Genomic DNA, 24014 nt, shown 5'->3' on the forward strand with positions numbered 1-24014 from the left:
TTCGGCTGGTAGGCCTAAAAGTATTTTTCCGCGAATTTTTAAAAAACTTTTGTGTGTCGACGTAAAATACGTCCAGTCGGCACCCGAGAGACAAAAAATGTCAACGTAAAATACGTCCAGTCGGCAAACTTGAATTTAGTACTCATAACATTCTAAGATTACCCTATGATGAAAGGTTTTTAGAAAATCGACCCCTCCAGTTGAATGGTGCAAGAGGCATGGCTCCGGCAAACGTCGTGTCCACAAGGGTCTTGGATCACGGTGTTACAGCCGGCAACCAAACAACGGGTGGCCTGTAAGAATAATGATACGTGAGTACCATTGACAACAGGTATAGGAGGTTCTAGGTAACATTTAATAATACCGGAGTATCCCGGACTAACAAAATATGTCCGAACCTGCCAAACCTTCTATGCACTCTACTAAGCATTCCGGAGTTGTAGCAGTGGGAAGCAGATGCATTCCGGACAGACCGGAGCATAGGCTGCTAACCACTGTCGCTACTATATAAAACCGAAGAGGAGGAGCACTAGCGAAAGGTGAGACCGGAACGGTGGAACCCGAAGGCTCCCAAATTAAAATAACATTAGAGTAGTAACTCGCAGTGGAGCATATACTCTAAAACATAAATGATATAATAAAATAATATTTGCCTGACGGAGGCATAGCCACCGAAGAGACTTTTACCTCCGAGACTCTGGATATAGCTGGAAGCCTGTTCCGTCATTAGACGGGGAGAAAGGGTCAGAGGGCGAATGGAATAAGGATCTCAAAGAGCCGAGGAGGGCCGAGCTCGCCCGAGCCAGGTTTGAACCAAAGCTGGGTAAGCGAAGCTCCTCCCCCACGCTGGGATGAGGTCGGCTGAGAAGCGTCACCCGCAAACCGAGGGCCTGTGGGGCCCCCTTCCACCCCTCCACAAGAACTCAGGTCGGTCGTCAGGGACAACGTGAGCGAGATAAGTACCCACCTAAGTGTGGGCTGTGAGGAGGGGGGGAAGGTAGGTCAGCAGAGGGAGACGATCACGTGACCGCCCGCCTCCCTCTCGTTATCATGAACCACGAGAAAGACCGAGAGGGAGGCTAGAGGACTAGCCTAGCCAACTCAACACAAATACAAAGCATAAATAAAATAAGACAATAAAGTATGTACTGGACACGGGGTGGGAAAATAAAAATAAGAAAGAGGAACAGAACAGTCCTAGGACAACCAAGTAAGACCACCCGATAAGGATGGCTCCAACCAGGAAATCCCAGAAGCTGGCCTAGGCTGGAACGTAAGAACAAAGGACAGGTGGCCAGAGAAGAAAATGACTAACAAAAGGAACGAAATAAGCAGTATTGTTAAATGAAATAAATACATGAATGAAGAATAACGCTCGTTCCAGATGGGCACGAAACGAAGAGATGTGCTTAGAAGAAAAACCCCGTGCCAGCGCTTAAGGAGAAAATACAATAAAATAAAATAAATACAAAACATAAATATAACTGTCATAAACAGCATCCAAAACACTGGAGATGATAAATAAAGAGTGTCATTACAAATTGGATCACTAGGTATGGAAGACCACGTGAAACCGAAGGGACACACAAAGGGAACGCTCTAATGGCGGCTCCGAGCCGCCGCCTCATGATGCGACGACTCCTAAAAACCTAAATAATAAGGGCACGAAGGCCAGAAAGCACTCCCTAAATAGTGTCAACACTTAAACCAGTACTTAACTTGGATGCTGATGGAGATTGACGATCCATAACGAAGGAAAAAATCCAAAATAGCGAAAAACACGAGTAAAAAAAACGTGTGCGTCTCGTGTACGGCTATCTGAAGAAAAGACACTACATCCGCTACCTACGCGGTTGTAGGTAGCAAGCCGAAGGACGGCTCCCCTTTTTTTAAGGGTTTTTGATGTAGGAGAGGCTAATTGGATAGGGTGCCGTGGTAGTGGTTTTCACTCGCCCCAGAACTATACCAACATCTTTTAATGAAGGTGAGCGAGCCGGAATATTCTGGCAGGTCCAATTTAGCAGTTCTCTGGTATTATAGCAATATTTTACCTTAGAAATAGTGCTGAAGGAACCTATTTCACGGGCGACACGGCTTCCTCGCCCAGAAATAGATTTTTCCTACGTCAAAATCCCTTTTTCAGTAATATTTATGTCGAGTTTAGTATTAACAAAAAAAATTCTAAAGATCTTCCAGGTTGCATATATGAAATTCCTTGCAAAGTGTGTGATAAAGTCTATTACAGACAAACCGGTAAATCTCTCACAATGTCTCAAACAGCACCAATATTCTGTGGGAACTGGGCAAATAACTAATGGATTATTCGTACATATGAGATTTAGATCATCCTATTAACTGGATTCAAGCAAGAGTCGTAATCTCATGTAATGACACAGTTAAAAGGAATATCATTGAATCTTGTTTCATCAAGTCAAATAATGGAAATTTTCTAAATTTAAGTCTTGGTTTATTTAAACTTGATCTCTTCATGATGAAAACAGTTGTAGGTAAATATAAGCAACAAAATTGATATATTAAGTTTTCATACAATCAACTTACCTGTCAGATATATACATAGCTAAGACTCCATCGTCCCCGACAGAAATTCAAATTTCGCGCCACTCGCTACAGGTAGGTCAGGTGATCTACCGGCCTGCCCTGGGCGGCAGGACTAGGAACCATTCCCGTTTTCTATCATATTTCCTCTGTCGCCGGCGGTATCAACATTGTTGTTATTACCTCCTGACTTAGATTCTTATTTCAACCTTTGATCATCGTTTCTCGGCTTTTTGGTGACGTATCTGGATCGTGGTTTTTGGCATTCGCTACTGTGGACTGATTTTGGACTTGCTTTTTGATTTTTCTCAGTATGTCTGACTCAAATGTGAGTGTGTGAATGTGTGTTAATGTAGGCTGCAGGGTGAGGATACCGAAGGCTTCGGTTGATCCTCACACTGTATGTCGTAAATGTAGGGGGTTTCAGTGTTCTTCTACTAATACCTGTCATGAATGTGAGGGATTAAATGCAGAAGAATGGAAGACTTTAACTTCTTATTTGAAGAAGTTAGAGAGGGACAGGGTTAGACGTTTGAAAGGTGTGAGTACAAGGCCTATTGAGCCTTTAATTGACCCTATATCTAATCCTGATGAGTTGGATTCTCCCTATATGTCGACTTCACAAGCTTTACTTTCAGAATCGGCCTCTGAAATCGCCGATCTGAAGGCTACTATTCATAAGATGAAGTCCAAAATGGCGGACTTACAAGGTAAGGGTAGTGAAAGTGAAATGTTCAGTGAAGTGAGTTCTCCCAGTGTTGTGGAGGGGGCGTTTGATCGTCCCTGCAACGCTCCCAGGCCTAGACCTCTTCCAAGCTCCCATGCCCAGAGGAGAAGGAAAGTCGAAAGCCTTAAGGAGGTCGTGGGGAATCCCCAACGGTCAGACGTCCCTTCAGCAGGCTCTGTTTCGATTCAGGCTGCTCAGGGCCGCTATAGAAAAAGCGTCCTGCGAGAGTGTTTCTCCTCATCTCCCTCTCCCTCACCTAAACGAGGGTGGAAGGATTCGGACCTTTCTAGGCCACTGAAACGGCATTTGAGAGAACCTGAATTGGACTCAAGCCCGGAGCGCTTCTCAGATGAAGCTCCCTCGTCTATAAAAAAGGCGTAGCGGAACGCTTGCCTTCTACTTCTCCCCCGATTGAAGATGACGTGGGAGAAGCTTCAAGGAAAATTCTCCTGGCTGTACAAGAACAGCTAGCCTCTTTAGTGGGAGTGTTAGCGAGAGATCCTCCTCGTAAGAAGGATGTTTCGCTTCCAATCAAAAAGTCTCGTCCTCTCTCTCCTGCAAAACGAGAGGCGTCTTACAGACGTGAAGCTTCGTCTTCCAAACATACTGCAGAAGTTTCGGTTTCTAGATCGAGATCAAGGGAACCTTATGGCAGAGACGTGACGCCAGATAGACGTGAGGCGTCTTACAGGCGCGAGGCGTCATACAGAGCGTCATATAAGCGCGAGGCGCCAGCCAAGGTTTTGGCGCCAGTCAGGACGCCAGTTGAGAGCGAGACGTCTTCCAGGCGCGAGGCGTCATCCAGACGTCAGCAGTCAGACAAACGCGAGGCGTCAGCCAGGAACGCTTTGGGCGGAGCGAGAAGCGTGCATCTAAGCGTGGAGGCCGTCATCCTTTTATGGAGAGAAGCTAGGCTTTTGGCGCCTACCAAGAAGGAAGCTTCTCTTAAAGCTCAGACTTTGAAGAGGAAGGAATATCATTCCCTCAGTCCCTCTCCTATCAGGAGTTTGTCTCCCCCAGAGGAAAGACGTCCTGATTTATCTACAGAGACTCCTCTAGACCCCGAGTTGGAGGAAAACTCGGAAGACGAGTATCAGGGAAGAGAAGGACTTTCTAACTATAAAGTTTTAACAGCCCTGCTTCTGGAAGAGTATGGAGACGATTTGACCCCTGCCGCTCCTCCTTCTCCGCGCTCTCTGTTCTCGAGCGCAAAGGTGAAGAAGTGTTCGTCTTTTCTTCGAATGAAGCCCGCCATTTCGATGAAGAGGGCTCTTCATTCTTTAAATTCTTGGATGGAGTCAAAGAAGGAGTTGGTCAGAACGGTCTTCTACATGCCCCCAGCGAGACTCTTTGGTAAATGGGGCATTTGGTATCAGACGGGAGAGAATATGGGCATTTCTCTTCCGTCTTCGGCAGAAGCGGACTTTTCAACCTTAGTCGATGCATCTCGAAGGCAAGGTTTGAACTCTGCCCCGTGTGACTTGGGCATTTCAGAGCTGGATCATCTCCTCAAGGGACTCTTCCATGTATTAGAAGTTTTTCAACTTCTTAGATTGGTCCCTTGGGGTGATGTCCAAGAAGGCCCATGATTCGGAAGGACTCGACCCAGAAGTCCTTCTATGTATTCTGTCTTGTATTGACAAAGCGGTACAGGATGGTTCGTTTGAGATCTCCTCTTTATTTGGAGCAGGTCATAAGAAGAGGACAGTCTTTAGTGCCTTTTTGACGAAAGCTGTCTCACACTCTCGAAGGGCGCACTACTGTACTCTCCATTATCGGACTTTTTGTTTCCTTCTCAGTTAGTGAAGGACATTTCTCGTTCATTAACTGAGAAGGCGACTCAAGACCTTCTTACCCAGTCAGCTAGGAAAAAGAAACCTGCTACTGCGGCGGAAAAGAAAGGACCGAGTACATCGGTTCAGCCCTTTCGAGGTGGCCCGACTCCAAAGCTCCTCAAGAAGGAAGGCTCCTGAGAAGAGAGGTAGGTCTGCCTTTCGTCCCTTTAAAAAGGGAAAGTGATGCTTCTCTCCTCCAAGCACCAGTAGGTGCCAGGCTCCTGGGATTTGTGGAGTCCTGGGCACGTATCAACACAGACGCTTCATCAATGTCTGTAATAAGGAAAGGATATCTTATCCCTTTCCTGGACAGTCCTCCCCTGACTTCAACACCGCGGGAACTGTCAGCCAAGTACAAGGATCCTGTGCTGAGGGATACTCTTCGATTGATGGTGGATCAGATGTGGGACAAGAGAGCGATAGAACTATACTGGATCAAAACTCCCCGGGGTTTTTTACAATCGCCTTTTTCTGGTTGCGAAGGCCTCAGGAGGCTGGAGACCATTACTAGACGTCAGCTCTCTGAACAAATTTGTTCAGAAGGAGAAGTTCTCGATGGAGACTTCTGCCTCAGTCCTGCGCAGCCATGCGACAAGGAGATTGGATGGTGTCTCTGGATCTCCAGGACGCCCTATTTTCACGTCCCCGATCCACCCTTCATCGAAGAAGTACCTCCGTTTCATGACGGGAGGAAGGATCTTTCAGTTCAGAGCCTTGTGTTTCGGCCTTTCCACAGCTCCTCAGGTCTTCCACAAGCCTGATGAAGAATGTGGCGAGGTTTCTTCACCTCAAAGGTGTAAATATCTCTCTGTATCTGGACGACTGGCTCATCAGGGCCAGATCAGAGACAGTGCTTGGAGGACCTTACGTTGACATTAAACCTGATCAGATCGTTGGGATTACTCGTAAACCTCGAGAAGTCACAGCTGACCCCCAGACAGAACTTAGGCTATCTGGGGATTCAGATGGATTCTCGGGGTTTTCGAGTATTTCCTTTGCAAGAGAGAATCGCAAAAGGTTTGCAGAAAGTCTCTCTCTTCTTAGGGAAGGAACAGACGTCGGCGAGGGAATGGCTGAGCCTTCTAGGGACCCTTTTCCTCGCTCGCAAAAAAACAGTCTTCCCACTAGGAAGACTTCATTTACGTCCGCTTCAATTCTTCCTCAAGAGGTCTTGGAGTTGGAAGACCGGACATCTTTCAGACGCCTTTCCCATTCCAATGGAGTGAGAACCGCACTTGGAATGGTGGTTGCCCCCTCTGAAGGAGAACAAAGGAATCTCCCTGAAATCCAGAACCCAGACCTAGTGTTGTACTCTGACGCGTCGGAGAAACCAAGGTTGGGGAAGGCAACATTAGGGCTCGAAGGAAGGCTGTCAGGCACCTGGGAAGCAGCACAGGTGTCTTGGCACATAAACCTGCAAAGAGCTCTTCGCCGTTCACCTGGCTCTGAAGAGTCTAGAACCTCTTGTTTCGAACAAAATAGTTCAAGTAAATGTGGACAACACCACAGCACTTGCTTACATTCGGAAACAAGGAGGGACTCACTCCTTGTTCCTTTACGAACTTGCAAAAGATCTTCTACTTTGGACGTCTCAGAGGAACATCTCCCTGCTTACAAGGTTCGTTCAGGGAGAAAGGAATGTGAGGGCGGACAGGCTCAGCAGGAGGAACCAGGTCCTTCACACAGAGTGGACCCTACACAAAGATGTGTGTCAAGATCTCTGGTCTCTTTGGGGGACTCCTCATGTGGATCTCTTCACCACGTTCATCTCCAAAAGGCTGGCAGTCTTTTGCTCGGTCGTGGAAGACCCCAGAGCTCTGATAGTAGACGCCTTCCTGCTAGGACTGGTCTCACGTAGACGTCTACGCTTTTCCTCCGTTCAAAATCCTGGGACTAGTGCTGAAAAAGTTTGTGGCTTCAAAGGGGACGAGGATGACATTGATAGCCCCCTTTTGGCCGGCTCAGGACTGGTTCACGGAGGTGGTGGAGTGGATCGTAGATTTTCCCAGATCCCTCCCAAGAAGGATGGATCTTCTCAAACAGCCACATTCCAGAGGTATCATCAAAACCTCCCCGCTCTCGCTCTGACTGCCTTTCGACTATCGAAAGACTCGTCTGAGCGAGAGGGTTTTCTCGTAAAGTTGCAAGCGCGATCGCGAGAGCAGCACGAATCCTCCACTAGGACCAAGTATATCAGTCCAAGTGGGAGGTTTTTAGAAGGTGGTGCAGAACTAAGAAGTTGTCCTCCCCCACTACCTCTGTAGCGGAAATTGCGGATTTCCTTCTATTCCTGAGAGAAGAATCTCATCTAGCTGTATCCACAATAAAGGGATACAGAAGTATGCTTTCGGCAGTCTTCAGGAATAGAGGATTAGATCTGGCAGATAACAAGGATCTCCACGATCTCATAAGGTCCTTTGAGACTACGAAGTCTAAGGAACCGGTCCCTCCTAACTGGAACCTAGACGTGGTACTCAAGTTCCTGTCATCCGAAAGGTTCGAACCTCCTCATCTGGCGTCGTTTCGAGACATCACTAGGAAATGCTTATTCCTATTATCTTTAGCTACGGCAAAGAGAATTAGTGAATTACATGCTCTGGAGGATAAAGTAGGATTCAAGGGAGACTCCGCTATTTGCTCGTTTAAAACCCTGTTTTTAGCTAAAAACGAGAATCCCACGAATCCCTGGCCTAAGTCCTTCGAGGTTAAAGGCTTATCGAGTCTTGTAGGCAGAGAAGCAGAGAGGTCTCTATGTCCTGTAAGAGCTCTAAAATTCTACCTTCAGAGAAAACACCAGATGGGAGGCTCTAGACAAGGTCTTTGGTGCACGGTAAAAGACCCCACAAGACTGATGTCCAAGAATGCTCTTGCATTCTTTGTGAGAAACGTCATTACAGACGCGCATAAGTTCTGTCCTGACGAAGAGTTCCGACTTTTGAGAGTGAAAGCTCATGAAGTGAGAGCAGTAGCGACGTCTCTCGTTTCAAAAGAATATGTCACTTAGAAACATCATAGATACGACATTTTGGAGATGCAACTCAGTATTTGCATCTCATTACTTGAGAGACGTTCGTGTGACCTATGAGAAATGTTTTCTCTGGGTCCTTTCGTATCGGCGGATACGATCCTGGGTATGGGAGCCAACCACCCAATTCCTTAAGTATATACTTACCTTCTTTTTAGATATGTTCTAGAGTCTCTTCTAACAAAAAGGACTTGGTGCTGCACGGGCGGCCGTCTCTGTTGTTCAGTAAGAAACTCTTGTGATATCTGATTAGATGAGAGTACATTTTTTTTTTGAAATTTATGTATGTGTGCGTATTGTGCTTTTTGAGTTATGGTTGTTGTGAAGAGTTCGGGGGATAACTCGGAACAATCTTTATTTCTAACATGTGGTTAGGATCAGGTGGTCAGGATTGGTTGTATGCTCCTTCATAAGGTGTATTGTCACATAAGTGGATCAGCACCCATTGACAAAGTCCTTTCAGGCTCTGCCGAGTAAGCGGATAAGACCCCATCGGCAGACCCACAAGAACTCTTGGCCATAGATCATATATCTCGCTAAAGTTTCTTGAGGTGATGCAGACTACTGGGCAAACACCCACGAAGTCTACCACCTATCAGGTAGGAACCAAGGTTTTATTTATACCTACAACATATGTTGTTTACCTGTCTATTCCATAAGTAGCTGTCTCTTACCCTCCACCAAAGGGTGCCAATCAGCTATGTATATATCTGACAGGTAAGTTGATTGTATGAAAATGATATTGTTATGATACAATAAAGTTTCATACATACTTACCTGGCAGATATATACGATTAATGGCCCACCCAGCCTCCCCGCAGGAGACAGGTGGAAGAGAGAAAATATGATAGAAAACGGGAATGGTTCCTAGTCCTGCCGCCCAGGGCAGGCTGGTAGATCACCTGACCTACCTGTAGCGAGTGGCACGAAATTTGAATTTCTGTCGGGGATGACGGAGTCTTAGCTATGTATATATCTGCCAGGTAAGTATGTATGAAACTTTTTGACAATTAACCATCTGGTATTCTTGATCTTGTTGTTTACCTGATAACTTTCTCTCCAACTGTATTTCATTCTTTCCTTGACAGTATCTTAGTAAAGACAAAATCCTGTGGGATTCTCTTATTTAATGAAGTCATGTGCATGTACTGTGATTTTTTAAGTATGTATATATATATATATATATATATATATATATATATATATATATATATATATATATATATATATTATATATATATAGTATATTACATTTTACTGGTCAATTTTTTTTCTTTTAGCAAATACAGTGGTACCTCATTTGTCAAACTTTCCGTTTTTCTAACAAAATTTTAGAGAAAATGTATTGTTCGTCGAACGAATGCTCGTACTTCAAACTGACTGATTATCTAGTTTCTAATTGTATTTGATGGGCTATCTGATCTTACAAGTTAAACTGTTTTTTCTTTATTTTCGTTCACAATGTATAGTTTAATGATAACCATATTCAACAAAATAAATAAAATATAAAGGTTTTAATACAACATTAAGCATGAAAGTTGTATAAAATCTTACATAACCGTGGTGATGTCACACCCAGCTGACTAGACTGAATGAGGCAGTGTTGATATGTTGAGGGGAGAAGGAGAAGAGAGAGTTAAAATATTACTGTATGTATGTAAAAGCAATAACAATTCACATAAGGGAATTTCCCATAAAATGTAACGTAATGATAAATATGAAAACAATTAATCAAATGCAATACAGAAAAAAGAAAAGAAAAAGGTCTTAACTGAGCCAGTGTTCGGTGCGCCGAGTGAGACACTCTAGTTGAACAATATTAATGAAATAGTAAATGGAAGAAAAAAAGCTTTTCACAATAAAATTTAGCATAAATGTTTAACAAAATTATTCATCATTGCGGTGATACACAGCTAACTTGAGGTAGTGGGAGGGAGCATTTATATTTTTGAGGAAAAATGAATGAATGATTTGAAGTTATCGTAGGTCGTAATATTGTTAAGGAGAGAAGAGACAGTAAAATCTTTACTATAATTTGTACATAAAAGCAGTACCAATTCATATAAAAAATAAAATGTTATTTCACAATAAATTTAACAATGATAAAACATGAAAAAAATAAAATGCAACATAGAAAAAAAAAGCTTGCTTGAGTCAGTGTTCGGTGTGCTGAGTGAGACGATAGAGAGGAGAGGAGAGGGAAGAATGGCTCTGCTTCCCACTGACTTATCAGTTGGTCTGGGATGATTATTCGCCCATTTCTTTCACTTACACTCAATCTGCCCAAATCACTTTTATTTTTGTTACTGTAAAATATCAATCTAGTGACAATACTTTTTATGATTTTTTGCTACTGTAAAAGTAACTCAGCTCTGTAATAAACAAACTGGCGCCGCTTTCAGCTTCTGCATGCCTTCAATTGTTTGTTTAAATGGCTTCCCTGTGAAAAATTATTTTGTCTCTTTCCTTTTCTTGCATTCTTGACTTATTTGTTTGCAAAATCCTCAGTTTGTTTTAAAAATCTGCCGTTTGCCAACAGTAAGTTGATGTAATGTGGCATAACTGATCTTCTCTCTTGCACTTGGATCTTAAGTGCAAGAGAGAAGATCCAAGTGTAAACACGCTGATTATTCTCTCTCTCTCTCTCTCTCTCTCTCTCTCTCTCCTCTCTCTCCTCTCTCTCTCTCTCTCCTCTCCCGCTCTCTCTCTCTCTTCTCTCTCTCTCTCTCTCTCTCTCTCTCTCTCTCCACACAGTATCAATTCCTTTGATTATCTTTGTACCTAATATGTGAATAAAATTGAGTTTATGATCGTTTGCATACTGCAACCAATTTGGTTTTCTCAAAGGGTTCCTGTCTCTCCTCCCTCCATCCCCCAGCCAGCTGGCGCCATTTTTACCAGACAGTTCATAAATTGTACAAAAAATTAAATTTTGAAAATTCTAGTTCATAGTGTACTGTTTCATTACTTTGGACTCTTAATTTAATTTTTGAATACATTAATAATAGAAAAAATGTGAAAAGGGGAACTTTTTGGGTTGGCTGGAACAAATTATCCTGATTCCCTTTATTTCTTACGGGGTTATTTCTTTCATTTTCAAACAAATCATACTTCGAACAGCCTTCTGGAACGGATTAAGTTTGAAGTACGAGGTACTACTGTAGTTTCCTTTGTACGAATTGAAAATTCTGAAATTTTTGTAATATTTATTCAGTACTTGTTTAGACATATGAAAATTATACTTACATGATATTTTTTCACAGACAGGATGTTCTTCAGGATTACATCTGCATGGCAGCAGATGATGACAGAATTGGCACAGAAGAAAATGAGCCCTACTCTCTCACACAGGTGCCATGTTTAATTGATATGTCTCACCATGTAAGTTTTATTTCATATTTTACTATAGGTAGTCACAGATACAGTGGACCCCCTGTATTTGCGTTCTCCGGATTCGCGGACTCACACATTCGCGGATTTCTCTCTGGAACGTTTCCCCGCATTATTCGCGGAAAATTTACACATTCCCTGTATTTTTCTATGAGAAATATCCACAATTTTTTTTTTTTTTTTTATTTTTTTTTTTTTTTTTTTTTTCTATTTTTTTTTTTTTTTTTTTTTTCCATAAAATGCAATTTTTATGATAAAACTTAGAAAAACCAAGTATAAAAATTTGTAGTGGGTTTTTCTTGAGTTTTAACTAACAAAATAGGCTGTTTTTAGAGTTTTTATAGGGGTTCCAACTATTCAGGGGTTCTAACTATTCACGGGGGGATCTGGTACACATCCCCCGTGAATATGGGTGGACCACTGTATACTAGCATTTATTGCTGAAAGATGGCCAACAAGGTACGTAGTTACATGTAGGGTAGGTGGGGGAGTTCCTACCTTGTACTTACCTTGTTGGATACCATCACTGCTTTTTTTTTTGTTCTTCCTTTTTAAGGTAACATGCTTTGTTTTAGAGCAGGAAACCATTTGGTCACCAATGTTAAAATGAAATATCTGTCACATTTATTTATTCTTTTTACTTTAAACGAATTAGTATTATGTTTGATGATATATTGCAAACTGGAAATGTTAATTTTATTGTAGTGTCTTACCGAACAATTATAGAGCCGTGATTTCCACGAGCGGCAGGATACTAAATTCAAATTTAGCGCGTCGCCGTCGCCGTCGCCAACACTGGTGGTGATGACGTCATCTCCCTCCACTCGCGGGAGAACCAGTACAAACTGCCCAGGTGAATCCAATTCTTTTCCTGCCGGCGTCCGGTGAACATCGGTGGTCGGTGCGGTTGGATGACTGGCTTTGCTTTTGTTTACTTGTGGATTTGATCTTCGGAATTGGCTGAGTACTCTTTTTGGCGTTGTTGTTATTTTGCTTTTTTATTTAGGCGTTCGCCATGCGGATTTCTGTCCGTCCGGGAGTTAGGTTTGATCTTCGGAATTGGTGAAGTACTCTCTTTTTTTTGGCGTTGTTGTTGTATTTTGCTTTTTATTTAGGCGTTGCCATGTCGGATTCTAGTCCGTCGGAGTTAGGTTTTGCATCTCTGATGTAAAACTAGATATCCAAATTAGTATGATTCTCACACTAAATGTGTTAAGTGTAGGGGACAGGTTTGTTCAGCAGATCGAACATGTAACGAGTGTAGTGATTGGACTGATTCTCAATGGAAGTTTTTTAGTTCATACTCGGAGAAATTAGCTAAAGACAGAATTAGAAAAGCAGCGCTTAGGGAAAGTAGACTTAGCTCTGCTTCGTCTTTGCGATGCATCTGTTCCTTCTGTTTCTCCTCAAAATTGTTATGTCTCCTTTAACTACACCTCCTATTCCTCCTACTAATCCCACTTCTCCGGCTTCCCGTGTAGTTTCTTCCGGACACCATTGCCAGTCTGGAAATCGAGGTTAGATCAGAATTTTCGGTACTAGCGAATACGGTTTTGCAACTTGGTAATTCAGTTAAGACGTTTTTGGAGAAAGCGGCTTCAGGTAAGAGTGTAGTTGAGGGTGCGTCTGTCTGTCCTGACACGTCTCCTAGACAAAGGTCACTGTCCAGCTCCCCCGCACCGGGGAGAAGACATACCGGAAGTCCAAGGGAGTCGATCGGGATTTGCCCACAGACAGGCGCCTCTCTTGTTGAGCCTGTTGCGCCTCAACAGGCTCGGTTAAGCGTTGGAAAGGTGTTGCGGTCAGACGCCTTTCAAATGATTCAAGCGATTCGTCTCCGGTCGCACGGCGCTCTTGGCGAGATTCGCCGGTTCGCGTCCCTTAAAGAGGCGTTCAGCGCGATCTTCGCCTCCTCCAGTCAAGCGGTATAAGGAGCCTGAGAGTAGGGTTTGCGCCTCGGCCGTTAGCGGCTCGTTCGTCGCCTCAATCTGTGCCTTTTTCGGCTCCATCTACTAGTAGAGATTGTGGTTTTAGCGCTGTAGCTAGCAGTTCTAAGGGTGTTTCTTTAGGCGCTTTTTCGTCTGTTACGCCTGATGCGCCTGTTTTCGCCTCGAATTTCGGCGGCTCCAAGCGAGGCGCAAAGTAGTTTTTCCTTTTTTTTGCCTCCTGCTGAACATTTAGGCTCTTCCAAGCCTACGTTAACTGTTTTTGATTCGTCTCTGGCGCCTTTGCGCAAGCAGTTAGAGATGTTAACCAACTGGATGAATGAGTCCAAGGGTGGTTCGAAACCTTCAGATCAAGGTTGTAGTTCCGTCTACTTCTTCGGCGGTTATCGGAGAATGAAGAAGAAGTAGAGGAGGAGGATTCTCATCACCTCTCGTGTTATTCACGTCTCCTTAGATTTCTTCTGGTATCTTATCCAGATTATTTTGAGAAAGCGGCTCCGCGCTCCCCAACTTCGACTTTTTTGATGAGGAGGAAAACTTCAGACCCTCTCCTCCCAAAACTTGTTCTATCTAAAGCGGTTATACATTCGTTGAAAGAGACGGAGAAATGGATGTCTATGAAAATGAGACTTAGGAAGGCTCTTTTTGCTTACCCTCCCTCTAAGTTGCTTTCGTAAGAGGTATAGGTTTTATGTAACTGGGGAAGCTCCTTCTCTGGGAGTTTCTGCCTCCTCCCAGGGAGACTTCTCCAGTTTAATCGACTCCTCTAGAAGATCTGCTTTCGCCGCAGCGAAAGTTTTCTTTACAGCGCCTGAGTTGGACCACGTTGTAAAGAATCAATTTAAACTTTTGGAAGTCTTTAGCTTCCTTGATTGGACTATTGGCGCTTTAGCGGCCAAGATCGAAGACTGTCCCTTCTCTTTCTCAGGAGTTAGCGGAGGATTGGATTGGTGTTCTGTCCGTGCGGACAAATCCATTAGGGATGGATGTGATGAGTTAGCTTCGCTCATCGCCTTTGGTACCCTTAAGAAAAGGAGGCACTTTGGTGCTCCTTTGCTTCTAAAAGGGGTTACGTCCCAACAGAAGTCTGCTCTCTTGTTTGCTCCTTTTGTGAAAGATAACCTCTTTCCAGACGATGTAGTGTTGTCAATTTCGTCTGCGCTAGATAAGAAATCTACTTCGGATTTACTGGCACAGTCTACTAAGAGACCTAAAGCTCCTGTGGAGACTGTTCCTTCGGTTTCTCCTCTGGCCCAAGCGCCTTTTCGAGGGAGAAAAACCCAAGCGCTTCTTTCGGCCGAAGTCGAATTTGCGACCTCAGTCTAAGGCCTCGGCCAAGGGGTTAACAAACCTTCCAAATGAAAGCTCGGTTCTTCATTGCACCAGTTGGGAGCCAGGCTGGCTCTGTTTTTGGGAGGAATGGGAAAACAGAGGAGCAGAAGCCTGGGTATTGCAAGTACTCAAGTTCGGCTATCGTATTCCTCTCGTTTCACCTCCCTCGCTCTCACCTGTGCCAATTCCATTCCAGGCATACTCTCCGGGCTCAGACAAATTTCTGGCGCTAGCCGCAGAAGTGGAAGCGCTTGTTCTCAAAGAAGCGATAGAACAGATAGAAGGGGATTTTCCTCCAGGCTTTATTTACAATCGCCACTTTTTGTAGTTCCCAAGTTCATCAGGGGGCTGGAGGCCGGTTTTGGGATGTGAGCGCCCTGAACTTGCATGTCCAGAAAACAAAATTTCATATGGAGACCACTCGGTCGGGGGGTTCTGGAGTCCATCAGACAGGGGGATTGGATGGTCTCTCTGGACATGCAAGACGCTTATTTTCACATTCCGATACATCGCGAATCTCGGAAGTACCTGAGGTTCATGTTCGAAGGCAAGGTGTTTCAGTTTCGGGCGCTTTGCTTTCGTTACTAGCGACCGCTCCTCAAGTTTTCACCAGGGTTGGGTTCTATCCCCGATAGGAAGCTGGCTGCACATATTAGGAGTATGAATCTCCCTCTATCTGGACGATTGGCTTCTCCGGTCGGAATCAGAGAGTCGGTGCATGAAGGACCTTGGAACAACTCTGGATCTTGCCAGAAAGTTAGGAATTCTGGTCAACAAACAGAAGTCCCAGTTGGTTCCATCTCAGAGCATCCTTTATTTGGGGATGATTCTGAATGCCTCAAGTTTTTCGGGCTTTTCTGTCCCCGAAGAGGGTTCCCAAGGCGGTTGTCTGGAGACAGTTCAGGAGTTCTTGGACAAAAAGGTGAGTTCTGCCAATCAGTGGATGAGGCTCCTGGGCAAATTGACGTCAGTGGAGAAATTTGTGACGTTGGGAAGACTGCACATGAGACCTCTGCAGTTTTTCCTGAGAGCCTCTTGGTGCAGGAAGACACAACCAAGACTCGATTACCTTTCCTGTCACAGATCAAATAAAAGAGGACCTAAGGTGGTGGCTGTCTCCTCGAGCAAGGTTGGAAGAAGGGTTAGATTTACGACCCATCCTCCCGAACCTACAGTTCTTTTCCGACGCATCGGACACAGGTTGGGGAGCCCTACTGGGAAATCAACGGACTTCAGGAGCTTGGTCGGAGAAGGAGAAGAAGTTCCACATAAATGTAAAGGAACTGTTAGCAATTTTCTTGGGCTCAGACAGTTTCGGAGCTTAGTAGAAGGTCGAGTAGTGGCAGTGCATTCCGACAACTCCACGGCTCTCTCGTACGTGCGGAAACAGGGGGGGACTCAGTCTTTCTCTCTGTACGAAGTAGCCAAGGATCTCCTCCTGTGGTCAAACGAAGCGAAGGTTCAGCTAGTCCCGAGAGTTCCGGGAAAGATGAACGTCCTGGCGGACGAGTTTAAGTCGTCAACAGCAAGTGTTACCTCTGGAGTGGACTTTGGACAACAAGATTTGTCAGAACTTTGGCGCCTTTGGGGACGACCGTCAATAGACCTGTTCGCGACATCAAGGAACAACCGTCTTCCTCTCTTTTGTTCTCCAGTCCCAGATCCTCTAGCTTGGTCGGTGGACGCAATGCTGTTGGATGGTCGGGTCTGGAAGCTTATGCATTCCCTCCGTTCGGTCTAATAAGAGAGGTGCTGAACAAGTTCATGTCGCACAGCAATGTAACGCTAACGTTAATCGCTCCCTTTTGGCCCAGGAAAGAGTGGTTCCCGGACCTTCTCCAGTTGTTAGTAGACTTCCCAGACTTCTTCCTCCAGAGAAGTGGCTTCTCAAACAACCTCACTTCAAGAGGTTCCACCAAAACTTGTCCGCTCTAGCTCTGACAGGGTTCAGACTGTCCGGAATCTTGTCAGAGCGAAAGGATTTTCAAGAAGAGCTGCAGAAGCTATCGCTCGTTGTAGGAGAGAGTCTTCTAACAAACTCTATCAAGGGAAGTGGAGAATCTTCAGAGAGTGGTGTAGAAGTGCTAAAGTCTCTACTTCTGCGACCTCTTTAACAGAAATAGCAGATTTTCTTCTATTTCTTAGGAACTCTAAGAAACTGGCTCCTTCGACGATCAGAGGATATAGAGCCATGCTCTCTTCGGTTTTTCGACATCGAGGTTTGGATATTTCCTCCAATTCAGATCTGTCGGACCTCATTAGGTCTTTCGAAACCACTAAGCTCCCGCAAGATACAGTGGCGTGGAACTTAGATGTGGTGCTTAAGTTCCTCATGGGGCCACCGTTTGAGCCTTTTGAAGTCTGCTTTCACTCAGGAACTTGACTAAGAAGGCACTCTTTCTTATTGCACTAGCTTCTGCTAAGCGTGTCAGCGAATTGCACGCTATAGACAAAAGAGTCGGTTTCTCTCAACGCAATGCTGTATTTTTGGTATCTTTGACCTTTCTAGCCAAAAATGAGAATCCTTCTAATCCTTGGCCGAGGAGTTTTGTGGTAAGGAACTTATCTGATTTGGTTGGACATGAGGAGGAAGAAAGGCTCTTATGTCCAGTCAGGCTATTAAGCAGTATCTGTTTGCCACTAAGGGTATTAGAGGACAATCTTCTAAGCTCTGGACCTCGGTTCAAAATCCCTCTCGTCCTCTTTCTAAGAATGCTATATCGTTCTTTATTAGAGAGCTTATCAGGGAAGCTCACTCGCAGTCCGAGAACGACAATCTTTCCGTTCTGAGGAGTTAAAGCTCACGAGGTTAGAGCAGTGGCAACTTCTTTAGCATTCAGAAAGAATTTATCTTTAGCTCGATTCTTCAGAGCACGTTCTGGAGATCGAATTCGGTTTTTTGCCAGTCATTATCTCAAAGAGATAGAAACGGTTTTCGAGAATTGTAAAACGTTAGGTCCGGTGGCGGTTTCTGGCATGGTGTTGGAGAAACGGCACAGGGGTCGTCACCTCTATGCTAACTTTTCACCTTGAATAGGTTGTCGAGTTCAAGGGAAGCTGGGGGTACTGAGTACCTGGGATACTCACCAGTCTGTTAGGTCAGATTTTACAATGGTTGGGTATATATGTTTTTAAATCTGGTGTTGGTGACAAATGTTTTGTATGATTGAATTTCTGGTCTTAGCCCAGGGCAAGGGCAATCTTTGTTGTTACTATCCTCCGTCAGTCAGCCTTGACTCGCTTGAACTACGGAAGGATTCCACTCCTGTAGAGGCTAACTTTGGTCAAATTCCAATTCCTCTACAATAGTAAGAAGAGCACCGACCAGAGGCAGTAACAGTCTGCTGTAGCTCTCTTACAAGGTAAGTACAACAGACACCTTGAGTGTTTACTGGTATTGCCAATAAACTGTAACCATTTTAAAAATCAAATCCTAGTGGTCCGCACTGAATCCCCCACCTTCCCATAAATGTGTAATCAGCTCTATAATTGTTCGGTAAGACACTACATAAAAATAAATTTTTGTTTTCATTATTAAATGAAGTTTTATTGTATACTTACCGAACAATTATGATTATACCCACCCTCCTCCCCTTAGGTGGACGGACGGGCAGAAAGAATTGGATTCACCTGGGCAGTTGTACCTGGTTCTCCCGCGAGTGGAGGGAGATGACGTCATCACCACCAGTGTTGGCGACGCCGACGCGCTAAATTTGAATTTAGTATCCTGCCGCTCGTGGAAATCACGGCTCTATAATTGTTCGGTAAGTATACAATAAAACTTCATTTTAATAATGAAAATTTCATTTTTTTAATGTTAATTTTTTTTAAGTGACTACCAAGCAATTACATAGCTTCTAGCTTCCTACCACGGCAGTCCAAAATTCAAATTTTGCAGTGGCGTTACCCTCGTTGTGTAATTAAGTGTATCTTAGTTTATTCAGACCCACTGAGCTGATTAACAGCTCTCCTAGTGGTGGCCTGAAGGATTAGATATTTTTGATGTGGCTAGGAAACAATTGGTTGCCTAGCAACATGACCTACAACTTATTGTGGGATCTGAACCACATTATATCGAGAAATGAATTTCTAATCACCAGAAATAAATTCCTCTGATTCTATGTTGGCAGAGCAGGGAATCAAACTCACAGCTACTGAATCGGTAAGCGAGTATATAACCCACTCGTCTAACGAGAACTCTCGATTGTGTAGGTGACAAAGACCTGCCCACTTTCGGGATCACCAGGTACAACACAGCCGCGGTCTCCATTTTGTTTTCTGCTGGCTAGTGACCAACATTGGTGGTTGTTTGTGGAGTCCTTTTGCCATTTTTTGGATGTTTGGTTCCTGTTCTTGGTGAAGTATTCAGTTTTGTGTGGCTTTTCAATGTTTGTTATCTTTGGGTATTGTTATCTTTGGTTAACTTTTACAATTTCCTCATTATGTCTGACTCTAGTTCTTCTGGTATGTATTTGCTAATGGATTGAGGGATGTAGGATTTTAGTACTAGGCTAGTTAAACTTAATTATAACACACACAAAGTATGTTAAATGTAGGGGGCAGGAATGTAAGAGAGAGCTTACATGTTCCAAATGTCAGGAGTGTGAGTGGGATTACCAGCATTGGAAGTATTTAAGTCAAATTTTGAAAAAACCTGTTAAAGATAGGAAGAGGAAGGTGGCCCTTATAGCCAAAAATAAGACTAGTTTAGAGGCTATTCCTTTGCCTTCATTGGCTGAGGATAGTGCTATTTCTTCCCCTTTTATTCATACTGTCTCCTGAACCCTCCTACTCCTTTACCAGCCTCCTGTGCTTCTAATCTTGACATCTTTGCTAATCTTGAATCTAGGTTCAATAAAACGTTTGAATTTTTAGTGAACTCTTTGATGAAGTTAGGTTTTTCCTTTAATGCTTTTGTGAGAAAGCTTAAAGGGCAGTGCAAAGTGACAGTTTGTGCATCTTGAGGAGGTGGCTGTCCATTGTACAAGTTCTCCTAGAGAAAAGCCCCTATCCCGCTCCTCCGCACCAGGGTGAAGACATACCAGAGGTCCAAGGAAGGCTAGAGAGGTTTGCCCATGGGCAGTCTTTTTCAGAGTCATTATCTTTTTAATGTTTTAGAGTGGACTATGTCCATGATCCCATCACCTTTCAAATTGGAATCAGCTATGTAATTGCTTGGTAAGTCACTTAAATAAAATTAATATTTTTATGATAAAGTTTTATTTATACTTACCAAGCAATTGAATAATTGGAGCCCTCACTCCTCCCCGCAGATGGACATCGTGGCTCAAACGAATTGGAGATCTGCTGTGTTGTTCCTGGCGGTCCCGAAAGTGGGCAGGTCTTTGTCACTTACACAAACAATGGCAGAGCCACCATAAAATTTGAATTTTGGATTGCAGTGGTAGGAAGGTAGCAGCTATGTAATTGCTTGGTAAGTGTAAATGAAACTTTATTTTTGAATAAGGAACTTACCGAGTAATTATACAAAGCTTTACAGAGGACCCCTGTATTTGTTTTCTCAACATTCGCTGATTTCTCTATGGGCCCCATCTACTCATTATTTGTGGGAAATTCATACATTTGTAGTATTTTTCTATGAGAAATATCCACAAAATACTGTATTTTCATATCAATTTCATGATTAGATGCACTTTTTGTAGTAAAACTATTAAGAAAACCAGGTATAAGCATTTTAGTGATTTTTTTCATTTGAACTAAGAAAATAGGCAGTTTTAAGCATTTTTAAAGGGGTTCTAATTATTTGCGGATTCTAGTTATTTGGAGGGGGTCTGGGACTCTTCCCCCTGCGAATACTGGGGTCCACTGTTGTTTCTAACTAATGGCAGCTAAAATTTGAAATCCGCAGTAGTGATTCTTTTGTTTTTGGTGTAAAAATAGCTCTGCCTGCTACCGGTGAGTGAGAAACAACTAAACAAAGACCCAGTTTCTGCTGGTTGGTGACGGTGGTTGTCAATCCTAAGCTAAATGGTTTGAAATTCTTTTTGGTTACCTGTTGTTTGCTAATTGTTGAAGTACGGTTTACTGTTGCTAGATTTTCACTTAGAATTTTGTCCAAAGACATTTTCGTCAATTGGACTGATAATTCTAGTTTTTGACTTACAGAATTTTTTTGTAATACAAGATTGATTTAATTAAAATACAACTTGCACACAATTTGCATGTCATGCAGTGGTCTACTTTGTTTACCATCATTATCGTGTGAGGAATGCTAGACAAGAATACTATAAATGGAAAGTTCTGTCTCCTCATTTAAATAAGTTAGAAAGGGATAGAAAGGGAAAGACTAACCATAGGCATGGCAAGACGACTACTAGTCAGGATAGTAGTTTTGATTTACCTGTCTTTGTACCTGTGATGCCTCCTATTCCTTCCCCAGTCTTTACACCTCAACCCTTACCTAACTGCTCTGTTGACGTCCTCAATGCCAATGCCGATTTAGAGTCGAAATTCAACCGTAAATTTAATATCATTGAGTCTATGACTCAGTTAAGATCTTCATTTAAAGCCCTGATGGAGAAGGTGAGTAAGTGCAAGTGAAGTGTTAGTAGAGGAGGTGGCTTTTCATCCTGCTGATTCTCATGAAGGAACAGGCTGTCCGTCTTGTTGATTCTCGTGGAGAAGCAGGCTGTCCATCTTGCTACCTAGGCAAGGGTCCCTAGCACACTCCCCTGAACCTGGGAAAAGCCGTACTGGAAGCACAAGGGAGGTCATCGGGGTCTGCCCATGGGTAGTTAGCCCCTCAGATGCACCTGTTTCAACTTCCCAGGATGTCCAAGACAGCCATTGGAAAAGTATCTTTACGTAAGTGTCAGTGCTTTTGTCTAGTATGGAAGCATCCAGCCCATAGAATAGGCGCCAGTGGTGCTCTAAGAAGTCTAGGTCATTGAAGAGGCCATCATTGGAAGAGTCTCCTTCCCCCTCAGGTGCCTCCCAAGAAGTCTAAAGGCATTCATGCAGTGGAGGTTCAACCTTCTTGCACTGTCTGGGATTCTTCAGAACATTTTTCTTCAGTTTGTGAGGATGAGAGAAGACCTTTCAAAGAAACTAAAAGAGTGCTAGCACACCTGGTTCAGTGACTTCTGAGTGTTCATTCGCACCTGCGATTATTAAACCCTGCAAACCTCCAGTAACACTGGACGTTTTGTTCCTGTTGAGCGCCAATTAGCACCAGAATACGTAATGGCTTCGAAGCGCCCAGCAGTGCCCATTCATTCCTTGTCTCAGGAGCGTCCTGTAGCGCTAATTAGCGCCCTCTTCACCAGATGTTTTTTATTTACCTGTTGTGCTCAATCTGGCAAATAGGCGACCTCAGTCTGTGTTGTCGATGGTAGATCTTTCTTTAGATCCTATTATGGCTGCACCTCGCTCTACTTCAGATGTACATTTTTTTGCCTGTTTCTTCTGTAGTGGGAGAAGCTCCTAAGGACGCAGAAGAGGACTCGCCTTCTACAGCATACGGGTCGCTTCTTCATTACCTCCGTCGGACATATCCTACCTTTGTAACTCCAGTGGCTCCTTCATCTCCATCATCTACTTTTATGATTAGTAGCCAAACTTTGGATCACAGTAAACTTCTTCCTAGGATGGAACTTTTGATGTCTGCTAAGAAGTCTATTAGAGATGCAAACAAGTGGCTTTCGATTAAGAGAGAGCAAGGGAAGGCCTACTTCATTTTTCCTCTAGCAAAATTATCTCAGAGAGGTCCTCTAGCAAAATTATCTCAGAGAGATATTTTGTTAAACCACAGGAGAAGCTCCCTTTCTGGGTGTGGCTGCCTCCATCCAAAGGGATTTCTCTGTGCTCATTGATCCTAGTGGGAGATTGGCCTTTTCTGCAGTTAGAATGATGTTTTCATCTGTGGAAATCAAACACTTCTTACGTAACTTGTTTAATATTTTTGAAGTATGCAGTTTTATGGACTGGGCAGTAGGAGATCTCACCAGGAAGACTAAAGGCTGCCCTCATCTTCCTCCCGAATACGTAGCTGATGTACTTAGTATATTCTTACCTGAGTCTGAGACAGTGCTCGTGAATTAATTTCCCTTTTAACTTTGGGAGTACTGAAGAAGAGTGAGTTATAAGCCTCTTTCACAGTGAAGGGAGTCACTTCTACCCAGAAGTCTGTTCTTATGTTCTCTCCCTTTGCTAAGGACTTTCTGTTTCCACAGTACACTGTGAATGACATTGCCTCGTCCCTGCACAAAAAGTCTACACAGGAGCTCTTAATTCAGGCTTCCAAGCGGCCTAAAGAGCCTACTGTTTTCTCAAGGTTGGAAGCTCACTTACAAAGACAGTCCTTTCGGGGAGGAAGAGTGAAATTCTCTACCATGACAATACCATAGGGGGTTAGCGTTGTCAATGCACGTCATGCGGTGCAATGTAGGCATTACTTAAGGTTCTTTGCAGTGTTCCTTTGGCCCCCTACCTGCAATTACTTTCATTCCTTTTACTGTATCTCCTTTCATATTATCTTTCTTCCTTCTTACTTTCCACCCTTTCCTAACAATTGATTCATAGTGCAACTACGAGGCTTTCCTCCTGTTACACCTGTCAAACCTTTTTGCTGTCAATTTCTGTTCCAGCTCTGAATGGCCTTAGTTGCCCCATTGCTTGGCATTATGCCTAAAACCTGTAAATCAATCAATCAATCTACCAGGGCAAGACCTACAGTGCGTTTTGCAAGTAAGTCGATTAAGATATTGTCCTCCAAACCTGCTATCAAGAAGTAATCAGCATGTCCTCCGTTCTCCAGTGGGAGCCAGACTCCACCTGTTCTGGGAAAGGAGGAAAGAAAAATGTACGGAACAGGGGGTTGCTCAAGTTCTCAAAGAGGGCTATTCTATCCCCTTCAGGGAAGAACCTCCCTTTGTCAAGTGTCCCATCGCCTGTACTGCATATTCCACAAACTGTGAGAAGTTTTTTACCCTCTCGGAGGAAGTTTCTGCAGGTATTTCCAATAATGCAATAGAGCTTGTAGAAGACAAGTCATTGGAGGGGTTCTACAATCCCCTGTTCGTAGTACCAAAGGCATCGGGAGGATGGAGACTTGTCCTGGATGTGAGTGCTCTGAATTTTTTTTATTCAGAAAATGGAATTCAGAATGGAAACCAACCATTCCATTCTGGCATCCATTCGCCAGGGGAACTGGATGGTGTCGGTAGATATGCAGGACCACATAT

The 24014-nt window shown here is 43.7% G+C and overlaps 1 protein-coding gene across 1 annotated transcript in view; it reads left to right on the forward strand.

Moving 5' to 3' along the window:
* Positions 1-11410: 11410 nt before the first annotated feature.
* The window catches only part of LOC135213918 (centrosomal protein of 192 kDa-like), a 203154-nt gene continuing 190550 nt past the window's right edge, over positions 11411-24014 (forward strand). Inside the window, exon 1 of the mRNA XM_064248013.1 lies at positions 11411-11524. Coding sequence (XP_064104083.1) covers positions 11435-11524 — 90 coding nt within the window. The 5' untranslated portion in view covers positions 11411-11434. The remainder of the gene's footprint in view (positions 11525-24014) is intronic.

Source organism: Macrobrachium nipponense, chromosome 43 (assembly GCF_015104395.2).
Source record: "Macrobrachium nipponense isolate FS-2020 chromosome 43, ASM1510439v2, whole genome shotgun sequence".
Lineage (NCBI taxonomy): Eukaryota > Metazoa > Arthropoda > Malacostraca > Decapoda > Palaemonidae > Macrobrachium > Macrobrachium nipponense.